The sequence below is a fragment of the Herpailurus yagouaroundi genome, unplaced genomic scaffold, assembly GCF_014898765.1.
Source record: "Herpailurus yagouaroundi ecotype Mexico unplaced genomic scaffold, PumYag 214, whole genome shotgun sequence".
Classification (NCBI taxonomy): Eukaryota; Metazoa; Chordata; class Mammalia; order Carnivora; family Felidae; genus Herpailurus; species Herpailurus yagouaroundi.
Window position 1 is genome coordinate 5,243,164 of NW_024412445.1, and position 20,051 is coordinate 5,263,214.

At 49.6% G+C, this 20,051-nt stretch overlaps 1 protein-coding gene across 1 annotated transcript in view; it reads right to left on the reverse strand.

The window, feature by feature from the left end:
* Positions 1 to 20,051, reverse strand: part of COBL (cordon-bleu WH2 repeat protein) — a gene marked incomplete at its 3' end in the record, with an annotated part of 182,830 nt that overhangs the window by 41,953 nt on the left and 120,826 nt on the right. Inside the window, exons 9-10 of the mRNA XM_040455085.1 lie at positions 15,723 to 15,861; positions 11,733 to 11,906 (exon numbers count right to left, since the gene is read on the reverse strand). Of these exons, the coding sequence (XP_040311019.1) occupies positions 11,733 to 11,906; positions 15,723 to 15,861 (313 nt within the window). The remainder of the gene's footprint in view (positions 1 to 11,732; positions 11,907 to 15,722; positions 15,862 to 20,051) is intronic.

Below are 20,051 nucleotides of genomic sequence, written 5' to 3' on the forward strand. Positions count from 1 at the left end.
TAAGCGGTGGATGACAACGTGAGGTGAGTGACACCCTCTTTCCTCTGTGTTCTTTCTGTAAACTGTCTACATGGTGGAGAACACAGTAATAGGAAGCTCCGAAAAACACTTACAAAACGTTGGGTCCTATGTATCCCTGAATGTGTGCGTGTGTGTGTGTGTATGTGTGTGTGTGTGTGTAAGTAGTTGTGAGTTCCTACAGATTATATTTACAGTTCATATATTTAGGCACTTAGTTTTCCCTGGGAGACAGAATATTTCCAGTGTATCTAAACTGACTACACTGGCCAATTTGTGGACACAATCTAAAGGCAAATGGAGAAGATACCCTGCGACTGAGTATCAAATAAGAGACACTGAATTAAGAATTAGAATCAGAATCAAGCAAGGCTCTGAACAGAAACATACCCACGAGCCAATGGAAGGGTCATGTCAGACAGGCCAATGTCATCAACCTGGAATTTACACATACGAGGCTTTACCTCCTGCGAAGAAATACGAATGTCGGTCACACAAATCTCTGTTGTTTAAGCACGTGTACGTGAATTCTAGAGAAAGTAGAGCGCGAGGGTACAAAGGAGCCCTTTTATGCCGACAGGTGGATGAACAGGAGAAGGAGAGTCAGGACAGGAGAGGCACGAGGAAAGTCAGAGGTATGGCGCTCCAGGAAGGGAACTCCATCAGAAACGCTTGGCATGAGCAGGGAATGACGCACAGCAGTAAACTGTGGGGGTGGGGGAGGGGGAAATAAATGGCAAAATATGAACACAAACTCCGGCAAAATAAATGTCATCGTCATCATTCACCTTCAAGCCCCTGGAGACTTAACGCTGTGTAAACAGTGATGGATGGGCCACATCACGTGATTATGATTTCCTCTATTTCCTCCTCGTCTTTTGTCGATGTCAGTGGTTAAAAAGGTCTACTGATCCCCTGGAAGGACTAGATCATAAGCGCCACTGAACTCACTGTTGTCTTCCAGACTGTCAAATAAAGTGATTCGGATTTGCTGCAAAACTTCTCTTTAAAGACCTTGCAGGCAGAGACACTGGCCTGGAATCCCGCCCACCCCCCCTCCCCCCCAGTAGAGCTCCAGGGGGAAACAGATATTATAGTTTCTTCACACCCTGGATGGCAGACCAATCCATCCCAACCTTGATAATGTCCTTCCTGAGCAGGGCTCAGGCATCCATTGAGAAAACACAGATTGATTAAGTGAGTCAGAGAAAGTCTTCACCTGCACATGCGTGTTGAGTTCTACTGTTCTGAAGGAGCACACCCCTTCCGAGAAGCTTCTCAGTGGGAGACTGACCCATCTGATAAAGGGCCATTCCCTGCCAGTAACTTAAGGCCCTGAGGGTCTCCGGGATAGGGCTTACAATGAATAAGGGAAGAGGGGCTGTGTCCAGATTCACACCATCTCAGACAAATCCTGAAATAATAATCTAGAAGATGAGCGTGTCGGCTGGGGAATGCTTCGTCCCTACTCTGTTCCCTCCTGAACTAATCAAGTGATGATATTTAACAACAGCCCTGAAAAATCAAGCTGTCCATTACTCGTTTTACAGAGCTGAAATTTACATGAGTTCAGAAAGAAGTTCTCATAACTTTTGATGTTAAAAAAAAAAAAAAAGCTTTCTGGTGCGGCTGGGTGGCTCAGTCAGTTAAACGACTTCGGCTCAGGTCATGATCTCACAGTCCTTGAGTTCGAGCCCTGCATCAGGCTCTGTGCTGACAGCTCGGAGCCTGGAGCCTGCTTCAGATTCTGTGTCTCCCTCTCTCTGCCCCTCCCCCACTCATGCTCTGTCTCTGTCTCTCCTTCATGCTACAAGTGAAAGCTTCAAGAGACACAGACACCCGTGGTGATTCGGTGACCACCACGGGGCTTGGGAAGCGGGTTACAGAAATCAAAGGTAAATTTGCTATCAGCATTCCTAAGTCTATGTGACATTCCCTTGCATTGGTAGGTTGGTAAATGATTAGTAACCAGCTCTCTAGGGAAAAAGAAAAGGGAAAGATTAATCGATCGATCAATAGATTGATAGAGAGAAAAAGTTTTACTGATCTAAAGAATGGGTAGCACAAAACTTACAAGTGAGAATAAAAGAATACGATACTCTTTGTTGTAAAGCTACATAACTAATTTATTCTCACAGAAGGCTTTCATTTATTTTTGCCAAATTCTTTGGTCTGTAGCCGACCTCTTGCTACTTCTGACAAATGTGTAGTTTCGAAATGAATGTAGATTGACAACAGATTGTATTAAGGAGTCAGATGAAAATGAAACCGTGAAAAGTCCCAGGTTGGGACTTAGCCTGTTGGCCAATCATGGGAATGACTCTCCTGAGTCAGATCATGGGTGTTGAAAGATGAGAGAAAATTTTTTTTCCACTTTTTTGGGTGTTCTTCTCAAGGTACCGTCTATGATATGACATGCTTTTGTAATTAATCTGTATTGATAGCACCCTCTAATCCCTCTCTTACCCTAGATGATTAACAAGACAACAAATCGAGCCATGATGTGTAACTTTCGCCAGCTTCCTCAGTAGGGATACTCCCTCCATCGAAGATTTCCATGTTTGGATGCGAGTCACCAGATGTGGCATTGGGATGGGATGTGCAGTAGCACATTGTTATGTGGTATTTTCACTGTTGTAAAATGATTGAATCACATTGATTCAACGTATATAAAGAACCTCAAAACTACAGAAATAGTAAAATGTGGTAAAGTCATTAGGAAGTGATAAAATTTCAGTATTGGTTATATTTGTTTTTAATATCATCTGTCAGCTTACATAATTGACTTTTAAAAAAATGTTTATTTGTTTGGAGAGAGAGAGAGAGAGAGAGGGAGAGAGACAGGGAGGGGCAGAGACAGAGTGAGAGAAAATCCCAAGCAGGCTCTGAGCTCTCAGCGCCGGGCCCGACAGGGGGCTCGATCTCATGAACCGTGAGATCATGGCCTGAGCCAAAATCAAGAGCCCGGACGCCTAACCGACTGAGCCACCTAGGCACCCCCATAATTGACTTTTCAATAATAGCTCTGTTTAGCGATCAGCTCGCAAAATTCCTGAAATTTCGAACAGTCTGCTCTCGCTAACCGGTGTCAGGCCCAGGGCATACCTGCTGTACTGACCTGTCACTAAGTTCTTCAACTCTCTCTCCAGTCAGGGACACAGCGGCTCGCAAATAAAGCACTAAAAAGTAACTAGCAGAAGAAGTAAGTCCACGGGAGTTTTAAAAATGCGTATCCCTAGCTCTACTGCGTGTCTCTCACTGCTTTGCTTCTGAGTAGCCATCAGTCTTTAGTTCATGTTGGGGGGACTTAATGGTTTGCAAGGAGCCATGTTAACAGGCTAGACATTCAGTTCCATTTTTTTTTTTTTCCCCAGTGCGCTTCTGAGCAGGGACAGACTCTGCTCCCACAGTCACTGGTTTCCTTCCATTTGCTCACTATCTGCTTCCTGTTTTCCCGGACACTCGCGCTTTCCCAGGGCTGTGGGGGCCGCTGGGTGGGCCGGCTGCCCTGCCCCCGGAAGGAAAGCGGCAAACACACACCAGACGAGGGCCAGAGCACTTCCCTGGGCTCGCCCTGAAGTCCGCACACCTGCCAGGCGTCAAGGGCGCTTGTTTCCACCCCAAATGAGACTCCCAGAATTGTACTTGTGTCACAGGCGTGAAGATTAACGGCTTTGTTTTGAAACAGGCCGAGTGTCTGGGTTCAAATTTTAGAGCAGGGGCTTAGGTGACGTTAAAAAGAGGATCGGTCCCAATTTAAGGGACGTCAGCAAAATTCTCGTCTATCTTTTCCTGCTTTATGCTCTGGGCTCGGGCAAGCTCACGGCTGATCGCTGAGCCAGAGTCTTTAGCGAGCATCTGACCCAGCATGTGGGGATTCGATTACAGCCAGTGAATCGCGGAGCCGTGCCCAGCGTAGTCCTGGAGTCTCAGTTCTTCTGCTGAGTCACACTGCCTAAAATATGAATTATTATTATTTTATATGTTACATATGCATTTTATACATTTTGTTGTATTACATTATGTGCATTATATTATACACATATTTTTAAAAGGTCGTATTTTATATGTATATTACATTATACATTTTAAATATATTTTTATATATTTATAGATCATATTATACATTATTATTTTCTATTAAGCACACTCAAATGACTATTTTGTAATCGAAAATGGCTAGCTGATTTCTCTCATTTTATTTCTCTATTCTAGAACCTCCTTACAATTCTTTAGAATGGGATACTTACTCACAGATTGAAAACCAATCACCTAGAGGCCACCATGGTGTCGCCAGTGCTGTTTTGACTTGACAGGTCATTTAGACCAGAGGACAGGGACCCCTTTTTCCTGTACGCCTTTAAAATCCTTTGCCAATCACCCCAGCAATGAATGGCCAAGGGAAGACTGACTTACTCAAACCTATTATAGGAAGACGTATAGGAAGATGACAGTCGTTGAATGGTTTAATTTAAAAAATATAAAGCAGGGCGCCTGGGTGGCGCAGTCGGTTAAGCGTCCGACTTCAGCCAGGTCACGATCTCGCGGTCCGTGAGTTCGAGCCCCGCGTCGGGCTCTGGGCTGATGGCTCGGAGCCTGGAGCCTGTTTCCGATTCTGTGTCTCCCTCTCTCTCTGCCCCTCCCCCGTTCATGCTCTGTCTCTCTCTGTCCCAAAAATAAAAAAAAAAAAAAAATAAAAAATAAAAAATATAAAGCAAATTGCGGGTCAGTAATTTGAACTCTCTACACATTGATCGTTAAATCTCCAGGGGCTTCTCACTGGAATATGTAATGGATGATGTGTTAGCAGCCCAATCATTACCAGCTCTGAAAATCTCGTCAACACACAATCCAGCGAGCCAGTGACACAGCCTCCGTCATCGTGACTCACAATGAAGGGGCAACCGAAATCAACCGTCAGCAGAAAGCAAGCTGATTAGAAAGTTAGAGGGAAAAAATCCATATGCACAATCACATTGGCTTAGGCGTGCCCTTGAAGCTGCTATGTACATGCTTAGGTGTCCAAAGGTTAATATGAAAGCTCATTAATAGGCCACAGACCACGGGACACATCCCAGGGGATGTGTCACTATAACCATGTTATATTCCACTGTCACTATATTCCATGTCACTGTCACTATATTCCACTGTCACTATAACCATGCTAAGAAGCTCAGCACAGCACCGGAGACTTATTCACGAGGACCTCTGCGCCATAAGGCTTTGAGAGGTGACACAGCTCAGTCGTTTTTCTCCTACATGGACAATAAGTAAATACTGACTCGGACTCCACAGGCTGTCCTGGCCTCAGCTGCCAGGACAGAGCTGCGAGCAGGAACCAGGGGAGAGGAGACTCAGCTCTGCCCCAGGGGATGGCAGGGACAAAGACCTTGAGAGCTGGGCACACACACCTCCCAGTGGCCCCCAGCTGACTCTGAAAAGGCTGCATTTTATCCTACCAGAAGCTCACTCTACAAGAGATAAAACTATGTTGCTTATAGCAGGAAGTCATTTTATTTATTATTTTTTAGAAGTTTATTTATTTATTTTGGGGAAGAGAGAGAGAGGGGGAGTGAACCCAAGTGGGGGAGGTGCAGAGAGGTAGGGAGAGAGAGAATCCCAAGCAGGTTCCACGCCGTCGGCACAGAGCCCGAAGTGGGGCTCGATCCCACGAACCCATGAGATCGTGACCTGAGCTGAACTCAGGAGTAGGACGCTTAACCGACTGAGCCACCCAGGCGCCCCTGGGGACAATTTTAAATGAGACACGGGATTCCAAAGTGGACTGGCCAGACACACTTCTGATATCCTCTTAGCAGCTAAAAAGATTACGAGGAAACCAGGCTCCTTAGTCTCTGGGTACCAAGTGGGCATGTGCTAATGTTAGGAGTTTCGATCTCCACTAGTTCTCTGGTCTGCAGAAGCAGGAATTGAGAAATGTAGGCGGAGGCCAGGCGTGAAGTGGCCAGTCCGGCCTTCAAAGTGTCCCCTGAGGAGGGCAGTTCCTTGGTCATTTCTGACTTTCAGATGCTTGGCCGTGCCGTCTTTCACCGTCCACTTCATCTCCGCCATTGGCTCACGGGCCTCTCTCTGCTCCCACTCACAACGTGCCCTCCGCTCTTCAGATGGCAACCACACCAAGGGTCATGACCTGAGATGGTGGATACTGGGGGCCGTTTGTGCAGCGTGCCTCCCCTCTACGTCCAGTTAACAGAGTGTTGAGAAGTGACTTCCACATGCCAGAGAAAGTTGACCCTTTTCCCGGCTGTCGGGTTGGGCTTCCATCATCTCGGGTGATTCTGTTCTCACCAGAGACTGGTCAGCTACTCCCCAGCTGTGGTCAATGAGACATAAGAGAAAGATCCACAGGTGGGGGGCTTCTGGGAAAGGTTCCCCCTGAAACCATTAGAAGACACGGTCTCTCCTCCTCCTCTGAAAATTCTTGTGTCTGGATATGGTGTGTGGAACAGCCAGAGCCCCCTCAGTACCAGCCCGGGCAGGAGGAGGTCGACCCCAAAGATGATTTAGAGAGGATACTGGTCAACCCTCAGTCCCTGATGACAACTTTAGGCTTCACTGAAGTCTGGGGTTCCAGCTCAAGGAGATGAAAGTTTCCCCACACTGCGGAGGAGGGCTGGAGAGCGGTTTCTCTTCCTTTGGGCATCTGTTGTCACAGAACACACTACCTCAAGAAGCAGAGTCTTAACACAAGAAGCATTAATTATCTCCAACTTTCTGTGGGCACAGCTGGCTGGTTGCCTCTGACAGAAGGTCCCTCACAAGGCTGCAGCCAAGGTGCCACTGGGCTGTGGTCTCAACCATGGGGGCTCCTGAGGGAGCTTCCAGACTCACTCCACAGGGTGTTGGCTGGACTCAATTCCCATGCTCGGTGGGCTGAGGACTTCAGTCGCTCACTGGCTGTTGGCTGGAAGCTCCCTCAGGTGTTTGCCACGTGGGTCTCCTCACAGAGCATCTCTCAACATGGCGGCTGGCTCCCCTCGGAGTGAGCGAGGCAGAGAGGGTATCCAAAATGGAAACCACTGTTGTTGTTTTTTAACCTAACCTTAGAAGTGACAAGTGACATCCCACTACTTCTTCCATATTCTCTTCTTTGATGTCAGTCACTGAAGTCAGCCCGTGTCCAAGGGGAGAAGGTTGTACAATGGGGTGCACGCGGGAGGCGGGGACCGTTGGGACCCACTTTAGCGGTATCCACCACACCACTGAAGGCATCCTAACAGGTAGGCCAGAGCAGGAAACAAGAAAGTGGCGAAGTATGGGTTGCTGACCGCTACTGAGATCCTCACATCTTCCTCAAGTACGACCACGAGTGTGGATGAGCACTGACTCTACGGAGAGTACCCCACAGACAGAGCAAAGCAGGGACTGGATGCCCTTGAGCCCAGAAAACATCTTAGTTCGATAAAGCTAATCGAACATTGAGTGTCATCGTAGTGTGATACTTAGGATCGACAGCGAGACTTATTCTGGTATGTTCTGCGACTGAATCTATGCTGTGTGTCGGGCATCATGTTGAAGAGTGGATACAATAGGAAATAAGACCGGTGCAGCCTCCAAGTGGTTAGCAGAGCAGCACATTCAAGTGCGTGTAATACAACGTGGGGAGGAAACACCCAGATGGGGGAGAAATCTGGACTGGAGGGGTGGCTTCCTGAGGCGGTGGTGGAGTGTGTTGAGCACGTCAAGTTCACATCAACCTGATCCCCACGCGGGGGGTACCCAGGGGGAGCCGGGGAGCGGGCTGGACACAGGTGGCCTCTGGGAGCCAGAAACACACGTGAACGGATGTTCACCGCTCTTCTGCCCACAAACCATACATTGGCTCCAAAAGAGTGCAGGGGTCACAGTCAAAAGCGGCATCGACCCAGACCACAAGGTCTTCTCCCGGTGGCGTGGCTGCAGGCGAATGCGGTTTTCGTGGCCCTGTGTCACGTGCTGGTGGCACTTAAGCACGAAGATGGGAAACGAGGCATCCAGCTCGTTGTCAGGTCGGCTGGGGAGGCTGGCGGTGGACGGGACTGTGGTGCCATCCAAGCATGAGGACGGAGATCATGCCAAGACCCTACAGAGGTCAGGGTCGGGGCTAGGGAACGGCCAGAACAGAAGGTTCTGGAGACATCAGAATGAAGGGCAGTGCCCTGGAAGACCCATTTCACATCTTCTTGCGCTTTTCCCGTGTACAGACCATCATCTACCGGCTCTTTCTTTTTATCCATGAAGGCTGGACGAGCTCGTGGTTTTCAACAAAATGCATTTTTCGTCTTTCTAACAACCCGAGTGGACTATACTCTGTGTTGCAGAAACAACAATCATCATGCAAAGCCAAAGGATGCCCCCGTGGGGGGTTCTTGGTCTGGTGGCGAAAACAGCATGGGGGTGGACGGAACCAAGACTGAGGGTCAAACATACTCTAATGAGGATTCCTGCTGTACCCATATTGCGGTAAGACCCCGGGCCAGGGATGGAAGTCCTTCTGACTCAGTTTCTCCCAGGGACAGAACCTACCCCCCGTGCTGCGGTGGGGTCTGAGTGAGGTGTCACGTGAGATGCCTCGTGGACCGCCCAGCCGTCGTCGGTAGTCAGGGTCCGTCTCCACCAGAAGCGTATCGTTTCTTTCACAAGGAACGTGCATCTGACGCCGAATGCAGGAGGAAGTGGACAAGAGCTTGTGGCCAGTGTGAAAGGGTCTATACGGAGCTTCCCTCCACAGCTACGGAGAGTCAGAAATCTGGGCAGCTCAGTTGGTTAAGCAACTGACTCTTGATCTCAGCTCAGGGCATGATCTCAGTTTGTGAGTTCGAGCCCCAGCGTCAGGGTCTGTGCTGACGGCACACAGCCTGCTTAGGATTCTCTCTCTTTCTCTGCCCCTCCCCTGTGCGCTCTGTCCCTCTCTCAAAATAAATAAATAAACTTACACACACACACACACACACACACACACACACACGAATAGCCTGAAATCTAACTGGAAGAGTAGGTAGCATGTAGATGCCTGCAAAGGGTGCAAACGCGCACCCAGTATTCACGTGCTAGCAGCCGTAGCTCCCTTGAGACAAGATAGTGCCCCAATTTCAACATCTTGTGAAAAAATAAGACCGAAGACAACCAACGATTTGTTTTCCTTAACTGCTCTGAACTCCTGAACCAAAGAAGGCCAGGTTGCGTTCTGCCTGCTTGGGCAGGAGATCTCAGTTTTGTTTTGTTTTGTTTTCTTCTTAGTACAGTACTTTCTACGACTGCTTTAATGTTTATTTATTTTTGAGAGAAAGAGAGAGAGAGCGTGTGCTCACACGTGTGTGTACAAGGGGGGGGGGCAGAGAGAGAGAGGGAGACCCAGAATCCGAAGCAGGCTCCAGGCTCTGAGCTGTCAGCACAGAGCCCGACGCGGGGCTCGAACCCATGAACCGTGAGATCATGACCTGAGCCGAAGTCGGACGCTTAACCGACTGAGCCCCCCAGGCACCCCAGGAGATCCCAGGTTTTACTGCGATAGAAAATGGGCAAGAAAGTTCTGCTAATTAGGTAAAAGAACAGCTCTGAGTTGGATGCCCCAAGTTCTGGTGCAGGAGCAGCCAGGATGGGAACAGGAAGAGGAGGAGCCTGGCTACCTGCAGGCGCTAACACCCCATAGCACCACCCCCCCCCCCCCATGCCTCCTGCCCTTCCTCACTCTTTTACTGGCATTTCTGTGGCTGCACGGGAGGCGAAGAGAAGGGCAGGGAGTTAGGAATGGTGACTGAAGGGCAAAGGAGGCTCTGATGACCAGGGACTGGGGACATGAATGCATGGAGAGAATATTCCAGAACCCCAGCGGAAACGGAGCCATGAAGCAAGACGGTGAACTTCATCTCCTGTCTGTTGCCTGCCGACTCCTTTGGAAAGTCTGCTAAGGGCAGGGGCGGGGAAGGATTCCACAGTGGGAGAAATCTTTTGTCCCCAAGCCTGATGCCCGCCTTTGTAAGCAGCCCCCGCCCCAGATCCTGCCCAGCGGTCTCCCCAGCAGAGCGCCCTTCGAGCACAGGAGGAAGTGAGAGCCCACTGGTTAGCATCAGTTCCGACGTGGGGAAGCATAGGAAGCCGGACTCTCCCATCCCGGGTTGGTCTCGTGACCGCTCCCTGGTTGCCCACGGGCTGTGTTCGGCTTTGTCATTTTTCCTCAGCTACTCCTCCCTCACCGGGTCCCCCACGGATGAGAATCTGTGCGCGAGGACGGCAGCCACGGTGTAGACCACCAAAGCCCACGGCCTTGGCACGTGGGGCTCAAGATCTCTTCAGAGACGGCACAGCTCCAGAGTCATCTGCGCCTCAGCTGTTCTCTTTCTGGCCAAGAATGTCTCATCCTTTGTTTTTTAATGCCCTGTAGAAAGTGCTTGCTTCCAGGGGCGCCTGGGTGGCACAGTCGGTTAAGCGTCTGATTTCAGCCGGGTCACGATCTCGCGGTCCGTGAGTTCGAGCCCCGCGTCGGGCTCTGGGCTGATGGCTCAGAGCCTGGAGCCTGTTTCCGATTCTGTGTCTCCCTCTCTCTCTGCCCCTCCCCCATTCATGCTCTGTCTCTCTCTGTCCCAAAAATAAATAAATGTTGAAAAAAAAAAAAAAAGAAAGTGCTTGCTTCCAGAAGCATGTCCAACGTCAAGAGGATCAAATGTGTCTGAAGGATGGAAAGGCAGTATTCGTAAAGAAAGAGGAAGTGAATCGAGATGATTTTTCCTACAGGAGTAGGTAAGTAATCCCGCCATCATCCTCTTCTTTACCCAGAAGCTGGCAGTGAGTTAATCGTCATTTCCAGAGAAGACAGAGAAAGATCAAGGGGTCCCACGGCAGGAGAGTACGAACTTCGTAACCGGAAGGCTGCACCCACCCACGGGCACCGGCCGCTCCCTGGGCGGAAGGCAGGGTGACACGGGGCTATTACGAAAAGGGAACGCGCCCCTTTATGACGAAGTCTCGCTACCAGGCTGGGGCATCCTGAAAGGGGCGAGCACGGGCTTGGTGGGCTGATGACGCCATCGGAACATAGATGGTTGAATCTATAAAAGGACTCCCGCGTCTGGAGGTGGGAGTGCCGTACGCAGTACTTGCTGAAGTCCTAAAGGAATCTCTGGCGACAGGGAAGAAAGCCCGATCTCAGCCAGGGTGTGACACCAGGTAGAAAACAAGGAGACCTTCATTCTGGCTATTACTAGGCGGAGCTCAAGCTGCTTCCCCTCCTGCTGCCTCAGTTTCCCTTTCCACACTAGCACTGCCTGGCCACTGACCATACGATTCAAAGGACCTGGTTTCGAACGTGGCTCTCCTCGGCGCTCACGGCTGGCCGGAGGGAGCTTCACAGCAAAATCACAGGTGTGCTGAGCTGGGCTGCGTGGGCTCCTGCTCTCCCCAGACACTGCGAGGTTGGCTGTCATGCGGGGAATGGTGGCTCCTAGCAGACTGTCTCCCCCCACCCGGTACAATTCTGGCAGAGGTCGGACCCCAGGGTGAGTGGTTAATGAGTTACACCATTCTTCGCGGGGCCCTGCATAGCGTTCAGAGTGCATTCACTGTGAAACGTCGGACACACCACATCGAGCATTTGGAAAGAAAAGCTAGAGAACAAAGCCACAGACACCCCGAGGCAAGAATGGAAAGTCTGGAAACACAGCCCTGACACGGGTGACCAGAGCACAGAGTAGGGAAAGGAAACAAGAGGCACGTACGTGTGGGTCTCGGGTCGGGGGCCTCGGAACCAGCACTTTCCCCAGGAAAGCCGAGAGGCTCTGCCACGTCTGTGTCAGGAGGAGGGTAGGGCGGGGGTGGGGGGAGCACTAACTGGGGGGGCCCCCGAGCAGTGCCTCTGGGAGGCTTTTGTGGCACCTGCCGTCGTCCAACACCTACATGGAATCAACGGGGGTTACTTCAGAAGGTTAAGCCGAAAGACTCTGCCCTCCAGCGGGGGACACGTGGCATCATTCCCCCAGGCACCAAACACAGCCTCATGGCACCAATCCAGACACAACCCAGCACCAAACCCAGACACACCCGGCATCTGATCCAACCACACTCGGTACCAAAGTCAACCTCACCTCGAGCATCAAATCCAACCACACCTGTCATCAAGTCCAGCTACACCCGGTGCCGAAAGTCAACTTCACCAAATGGAACCGCACCTGCCAACAAAATCCAGCCACGCCCGGGACCAAATTCAAACTCGCAAGGCATCAAATCCAATCTCACTCACGCTTCAGAATTTTACACACGGTGTCCTCGCCTTGGGCCAATCTGGTGATACCTTCTTGTTTGCCGTGTGTTTCTGGCAAGCACGACTCCTCTCCGATGCTGGGCTTGAAATTAATTATTCTTAAAAGCCCCCTCGGCAGCTGCGTTAAGTTAAAAGGAACTCCTTTTATTCAGGTTTGTTTGTATTAGGTTTGCGGAATTATCTTTTAGCTTACTTTTGTTACTTTTATCGATTAATTCTTGCAGATCGAAGAACCACTAATTCAGCTCACGTCTTTAAGCCTGTTTATATCCTCAATCTCTTCCATCGTTTAGGGTAAGAGTCTTCAAACTTTATTTGAAGAGGGTCCCAGGGCACCTGGGTGGCTCAGTCGGTCAAGCATCCGACTTTGACTCCGGTCATGATCTCGTGGTTCGTGGCTTCGAGCCCCGTGTCGGGCTCTGACAGTGTGGAGCCTGCTTGGGATTCTCTCTCTCTCTCTCTCTCTCTCTCTCTCTCTCTCTCTCTCTCGGCACCCCCCTCCCCGCTCATGCTTTCTCTCTCTCTCAAAAAATATATAAATAAACTTAAAAAAAATGAAGAGGGTTGTGACTTGGGCAAAGTGTTCGGGGTGGCGTCGTGCTCCATCTGACCCTGGAACCCTCAGGGCATCCCTCTCTGCTCTTGACACACTGGGCATCCGCCTGCCATTTTATAGGAAAATGATTTTCTTCTGCTACTAAGATTTTTGAAAGTCAGTGACTTAACAGAGCCATATAAATCACTTGTGTCGTAAGCCATGCTTCCTAGGATTTCTTTTAGAAACGTTTTCTTCAAGCTTTAATGTCTGAAGATCTTTTTTTTAATGTTTGTTTATTTTGAGGGAGAGAGAGAGAGTGAGTGAAGAAAGGGGCAGAGAAAGTCAGAGAGAGAGAAAATCCCAAGCTGACTCACACAGTCAGCGCAGAGCCTGATGTGGGGTTTGAACTCACGAACCGTGAGATCCTGACCTGAGCCGAAACCAAGAGTCAGATGCTTAATCGACGGAGCCACTCAGGCACCCCACTCAGGCACCCCCAAGCTTTAATGTTTAGGATCATCTTGTAATGAATACATTCTGTGTTTCATGACCATCATCAGATTATTAATAAAAAGATTAAGAAATATAATTTCTTCATCAAGAGATATATCCAATCTCTTGATTACAATTCTTCCAACGTGGAAAAATATGGATGCCCCCATAGCTAGACGTCACTTCTCCCTTCCAAGTGCAAAGAAGCCACGATTGGTCTGGGTGAGAGCTATCTGTTTGGTCCAGGTAAGTAACGTTAAATGAGAGGGCGTCCCCCTAGGGCGACACACGTAGGAGGAAGAGGCTTTGTGCCGAAAGCTTTTCTACTGGAAAGCTTATTTTTGTTTGCCAAGAAATTTGGGTCAGACTCAATTCCAGTAAAATAATACTATTTTAGTGCAAGTTCTAATTTTTTCCCCCTTTTATATCTAGATATCAGAATGGAAAGATGCTCGTGTGTGTGTGTGTGTGTGTGTGTGTGTGTGTGTGTGTGACTGAACAGGGGCTACTTTAAAGATTTTTACCTGTTAACGTAAAGCCTAGACTTTGGTTCAAAGAGCGGCCTGTGGGTGGCTAGCGTGCTGTGAGTTCATGGGGATTGCTGATGGGGACACAAGTCTCACTGAAAACTGCCACCATGACCTCTACCACCCTCCTGAGCTCCCAAAGCAGCCAAGGTCCCTTTCAGTAGGGAGGGGGCTTCTGGCTTCCTTCTCCACCTTCACAAACCAAAGTTCACGAACGACAGACAGAGACAGAGAGAGACGAGTAGTGCATCACTGCCGTCCATAACTCCTCTTTGTAACATGCTCCTCGCAGGGGAACCGTCCCTACGGTTTTCATTTGGCAAACACCCGCCTCCCTCTCCTGTGACACCCGTGGGTGCTGGCTGCCTGCCCACACCCGGGCCAGGTCCTCCAAGCATCAGGCCTTCAAAGCCGAATTGGGGGGGCCCTCCCTTGGGTTGAAACGGGGTGTCTGGCCTGGAGGCTGGCAGGGCTCAACCACAGCCACACCACCACTTAGAGTGGACGCTTCCTAGGGTTGTGACAAGGGACTGTACATTCGAGCTGTCATCCCTTTACAGCAAGAGTGGGTGAGAGCTCGGGAGGGAGAATGGTGGTCTCGACATAAAAGAGGGAGACACCCCAGATTTATTTCGAGGAGCTACTGATCATGTGCTCTGCGAATAGGACGGTATTTTCCTTTGGTAAAAAGAAAAAAAGGACGTGAAATATAGGTTACTGGTCCTTAGGATAACCACGTCTCTGGCTGTGAAAGGCTAATATCAGAAGAGAGGTATTGACCAGGGGGAAAAAAAAATGCTACAAACAGCCAAGTAGCTTGTATTGGAGTTTGGGACACTGATGATGCAAGCACTTATCCTTGGGGGGGCTTCTTTTTGGGGGCCACAGCCATTAGGTCAAGGCCAAAACACGAGGGTGCTGAGTAGAGTGAACGGCATTGGGCATGGCCGTCGGATGGCCTCTGTCGTGAGCTGATCCTCCCATGATCTCAGGAAACCCCTACTCTTCCTTTTCCTCCATAAATGAAATAACAAACACTGAATGGTTTTAAAATTACATTCACCAGGGGCGCCTGGGTGGCTCAGTGGGTTGAGCGTCTGACTTCGGCTCAGGTCAACGATCTCGAGGTTCATGGGTTCAAGCCCTGACAGCTTGGAGCCTGGAGCCGGCTTCGGATTCTGTGTCTCCCTCTCTCTCTGCCCCTCCCTGCTCGCGCTCTGTCTTTCCCTCCCTCTCAAAAACAAACAGACAGTACAAAAATTTTAAATTAAATGAACTATCCACGGCTAATAGAGCTGGAGACCCCGGTCCCTTCTCTCTGTGCCACCTGTAACATGAGTTGGTGGCATTTAATGATCTAATAGGTCTCTCTGCTCACAGATATTATGGTTCCATCCTGTTTCCTTTGGGTTCTCTTTTCCTCAAAAAGGATCATAGTCTCTGCTACAGATATAAAAGGGGAGATCAATTTCAAACAGGGTGGTCAAGAAATTACTACACTGTTGTCAACTGATCTACGAATCTCCTGGGGACCAGAGGCCTTTCGAAACAGCTTCCACGGACGTCATCCCAAGAACTTTACATCCTTCCATCAGGGAGACACGCATCACACACGCACACACACACGCACACATGTGCACACCCCGCTCGCTCTCTCCCGAGCTGCCTCAGCCATCCCCCACCCTCTCCGCCCCCCGCCTTCCACCTGCCTCCACGATGCCCGGAAAACAGGCCTTCGGGATGGACTCACAAGTGTTTATTTCCAGACTTTCTTTCCTCAGCATAAATGTTTCCCCAGTTAATGCCCTCGTGGGCGAGGCGACTGCAGGGGTTAAGGGCAGCGCTAACACTCCACGCAAGACAAGACTCGGAAGCATGCGGACACACTCACCCGTGGCGCTCTTCCTGTTCTCCTCCTGGTCCTGAGTGCGAGGGGGCACCAGGGGGCTTGGCGGCGGGGGCTGCGGCGGAGGGGGCGCGGGCGCCCGCCTCTTCTTCTTCTCCAAGTCAATCTGTGACCCCAGAGATACCTGGGAAGCCCAAAGGAAGGCAACGGTGAGCGTCAGGGCATTTCTGCCCCCTGTGCACCCCACTTGGAGAAGCTGGCCCGTGTGACGCGGGGCTTGAAGGAGGGTTGGCAGATTGCCAGACTCCTTCCTGGGGCCCCTGGGCAGGTGGCGGATGCCCCGGTGTGGGGGTTCGCCATGCTGCCCAGGCGTGGTCCTCAGGTGGCCCAAGGATGCTCAGACATCCCCAAGACCCGCCCTGCCCCCCGAAGCATGGGGAGCTGGGGCTCTGCCCCATGTTACCGAGGGATTTCAGGCCAGTCAGGGGACTTGGGAACCCCCCCTCAGCATAAATATGAGAAAGGGGAACCCTCAGCCCTTAATTAAATGCAAAAGAGAACTATTCCTTCTGGAAACTTTACCGGGGCCACCCTGACTTGTGCCCTTGCAGGGGGAGAGCAGAAGGGGACGGCTCAGGGCTCCCTCTGCCCTGACTTCCACCTGCTCTGCTGCCCCTGCATGTTCCCGACCCGCCAGGACTAGTAACCGTCCACGGACTGGCCACCCCTGGACCAGCAGTGACAATGAAGTTTGTCAGTGTGCAGCTCCTGGCGCCAGCCTATGGGACATCCAGCTCCCGTCCGTGCAGCGCAGAAACCCGGATCCCACCAAACACTTCTAACATCGCCAAATTCACAGCTCGGGGAGGCTGTCAGTCCCGGGCGGGTCTGATGGTTGAAGGGACGCTCTTCTAGTGTGTGAGACCTTGTCCGCTGACTGCATTTCTTTGTTTGGAAAAGACTACGGAATCTGCTCTCTTCGTCATTACGGAGTTTTTGTGCGTTCATTCTCAGCAGTGAAAATTGGTTGAGACAACCCTGCGTGTGCAAGTGTGGAGTGTATGCAAACGGACGACCCCGTCTCTACCTGTCCCCGCCTGTAGGGGGCTTCTGCCGAGCTGCTTCCAAAGGGTCCCGAGGGTTCAAGGGCTCGCCCTGGGAGGGCTGCCTACCAACCCCACCCCACTGTGGTACCTGCTCTATGCTTGGTGCTTCCTGGCGTATGAACCCAGGTCCCCAGTGCGTGTTCCAGAACTCATGACCACGGAGGGAAATTCATTCCTATTCTGGGTCGGGACTGGTGTTTCCTGGGTGTGTGGGTGTGGGCACGTGTGTGTATAAAAAGTCTCCTTTCAAATTGTTCTCAGTAATATGCAATGTATCGCAACGTAAGATTTTTTTATTTTTTAAAGTTTTTAAGTTGTTATTTATTTTGAGAAAGAGAGAGTGAGAGCAGGGGAGGGGCAGAGAGGGAGAGAGAATCCCAAGCAGGCTCCACGCTGTCAGCACAGAGTCAGACGCGGGGCTTGAACCCACGAACCGTGAGATCATGACCTGAGCCAAAATGAAGAGTCGGATGCCCAATCGACTGAGCCACCCAGGCGCCCCTCGCAAAGTAAATTTATAGTTAAAAATTACATAAGCAAAGGAAGGGGAAAAAAAATCACTTCATTAAACACTCAGATAAACTACCAACAGTTAGCAGACATTTTTCTGGTCTTCACTTTTTCTTTTAAAAGTCAGAGATTATCCACCCTTCTACTAAAATATACCATAACCACCTCCTGTACCTTTATAATTCTCTAATGTATTTTCTGTAGAACATGGAGACGAGGAAAAATCGGGTCATGCCACGAAGCTCAGAGTCTAACCAGCTTCCCCTGGTCCATTGACCCCAGCCCAGCAGAACTCCTTCAAACTCTTCTTTCTTTTGACATTTACTGTGTTTTTATTTTTTCTTTTAATTTTTAAAAATGTTTTTTATTTATTTTTGAGAGAGTGAGAGAGAGACAGAGCACGAGTGAGGGAGGGGGAGAGAGAGAGAGAGAGAGAGAGAGAGAGAGAGAGAGAGAGAGAGAGAATCCCAAGCAGGCTCCACACCATCAGCACAGAGTCTGACACGGGGCTCGAGCTCACAAACTGTGAGATCATGACCTGAGCAGAAGTCGGATGCTCAACTGACTGGGCCACCCAGGTGCCCCTACTCTGTTTTTTAAAATCATAACCTCATAACCTTATTCTGCCATTTCTTGACTTTTTTGTGCTAGATACTGGCTTTCTGCTTCAGAAGATGAGGAGTCAGCTCTTTGAGACACATGCCCAGACCTACACGCATGTTTAATGGCTCTCCCTCGATCTTTCCAGAAATTACAGCACGGGATTAAATCAACATTCTCTAGTTCTATGTATCTAGTTTTAATAGACAGAATCCCATAAAACAGAAATCTTCTTCAAGACGAGGCTTCTCCAGCTGAGACATTTCATGTGTATGTTGACGACATTTTCTTTCTAGATCATTCTAGATAAGTGATTTGTTTTCTGAGCTTGATAAGTGATTTGTTTTCTAACCTTGTTTCTGGGTTTCCTGGAAATGGCTTTTCCTTTACTTGGCTTTTTTTATCCCTGGTTTCCTGGATCCCATGCCTTTTTAAAAATGGACTTCCTCGCTGTAGTGGGGCATGGCCTCAGTCAGCTTCCGGAGGCAAGATGTGAGTGAGGTTAAAAAAAAAAAATCTAAGGCTGTTCTTATTCTGTTACACTGAACAGCCAGTTACAGATGCCTATGGAGAGGGATCTAGGCTGGAAATAACAGACTCAAAATCCTGAGCTGTTACTCTACTGTCTCCTAGCTTGCAATCCTCAGTTCGCCATGGTGGCTCTGTCTTCTCTCCGTGGTCTTCTCCTTCTTCGAGCTCTAAGAACCTTCTCTCGCCCCTGGAGCCCTGACCTGTACAACAACATGGCCTGGGCTGGAGTCCTTTCCAGCCATGGTCTGGGGCCTCTGTGGGAGCCTTGAACTCTCTAACTTCCCACTTTCCTACCCAGTCATTGACGGCAGTGTTGAAAGGTGTGGAGCCTTGGTTCTGGTACCTGGATTTCTTCCTTTGGTGTTGACAACAGTTCATTAATGAATCGCGATGGTTCAAATGCTGTGGATTTGCCTACATGCATTATTTGTGAGTTCACTCTCCTCAATGTCCTTAATTTTTAAAAGACAAGAGGCTTTTTAAAAAATTCCTTTGTTAAAATTCTTCATTCCTTTACTTACACCTTTAGTTAGCCAGCAAGGAGGTGTTGGTTTCTTATCCTGTGACAGGAACTGCAGGCCATTTGAAGACATGTAACTCTCCTGACCCCACGTTGTTCACGGTCTAATGAAGAAGACATAATTCTCTAACATTTACATGATCTCCTAGGCTGGAAACACCACCGTTCAAAGCTGTAGTTTGGGGCTTACTTGGGTACACGGTTCCTTCTGGGAATTCATGTTGATGAGCTGGGGCCCGCTAAGCTCCCACTGATGTCCGTATAATAATGACACGTTCCAGAATTCTGCTGAGTGTCGACATCAAGGTGGAGACAATTGGAAGGGAGGGGCAGGGAAGCATTTCTGGCTTACCCAGTCTGGAAAAGCAATTCACCTGTTGCAAGAAAGTTCTGGCTCACTGCTTGTTTCAAGCTTTGGGGAAGCATTGAATTCCTGGAGCTTTGCTGACATGGTCTAGCTTCAACACCACGATCCCTCTTCCCAGAGATAAGGGCAGGCCACTCGACAAACACCTAGTTCCCAGACACAGAGCCACGCCTGATCAATTAATTAAGCTAATGCATTTGAAAAGCATTTGGCAAGCTCTGATGGGCAAACATTTTTTCCTCAGGAGCTTTCAGGAGTTTTAAGGGTTTAAACAGCAGCGTTCTAGTAGATGTACCTACAGAATTCAAGGAAATATTATTTATATTAGCAGCAAAGATTTGGTAAGCATTTACTAGGGTGCCGACTGTATCTCACATGACTGCCTCAAAACAGAGGTCGTTTTCCTTTGTCTGTCTGGTAAAGAAGACACTGAAGTTTACGGAGGAGTAAGTTTCCATGGCCACACAGCTAATGAGTGGACAGAATTGGCACCTGACCTTGCTCTGGCTCCAAGCATTCCCCAGGAGAAGTAACTCGTGCGATTTTGAATGGAACCGTCATCCCTATGAGTCCATGAACAAGGAAAGCCCATGGGGTTCCCACTGTCCCACATGGCAAAACATCCACACGGCAGGTGGACTGCAAACCAATTTGTGGCACAGTGTTGCTTCCGAGAACTTTTCTTAGACCTGATGCACATCTTCTGCACATTCTTCAAGGAACACGTGAAATACGGCGCC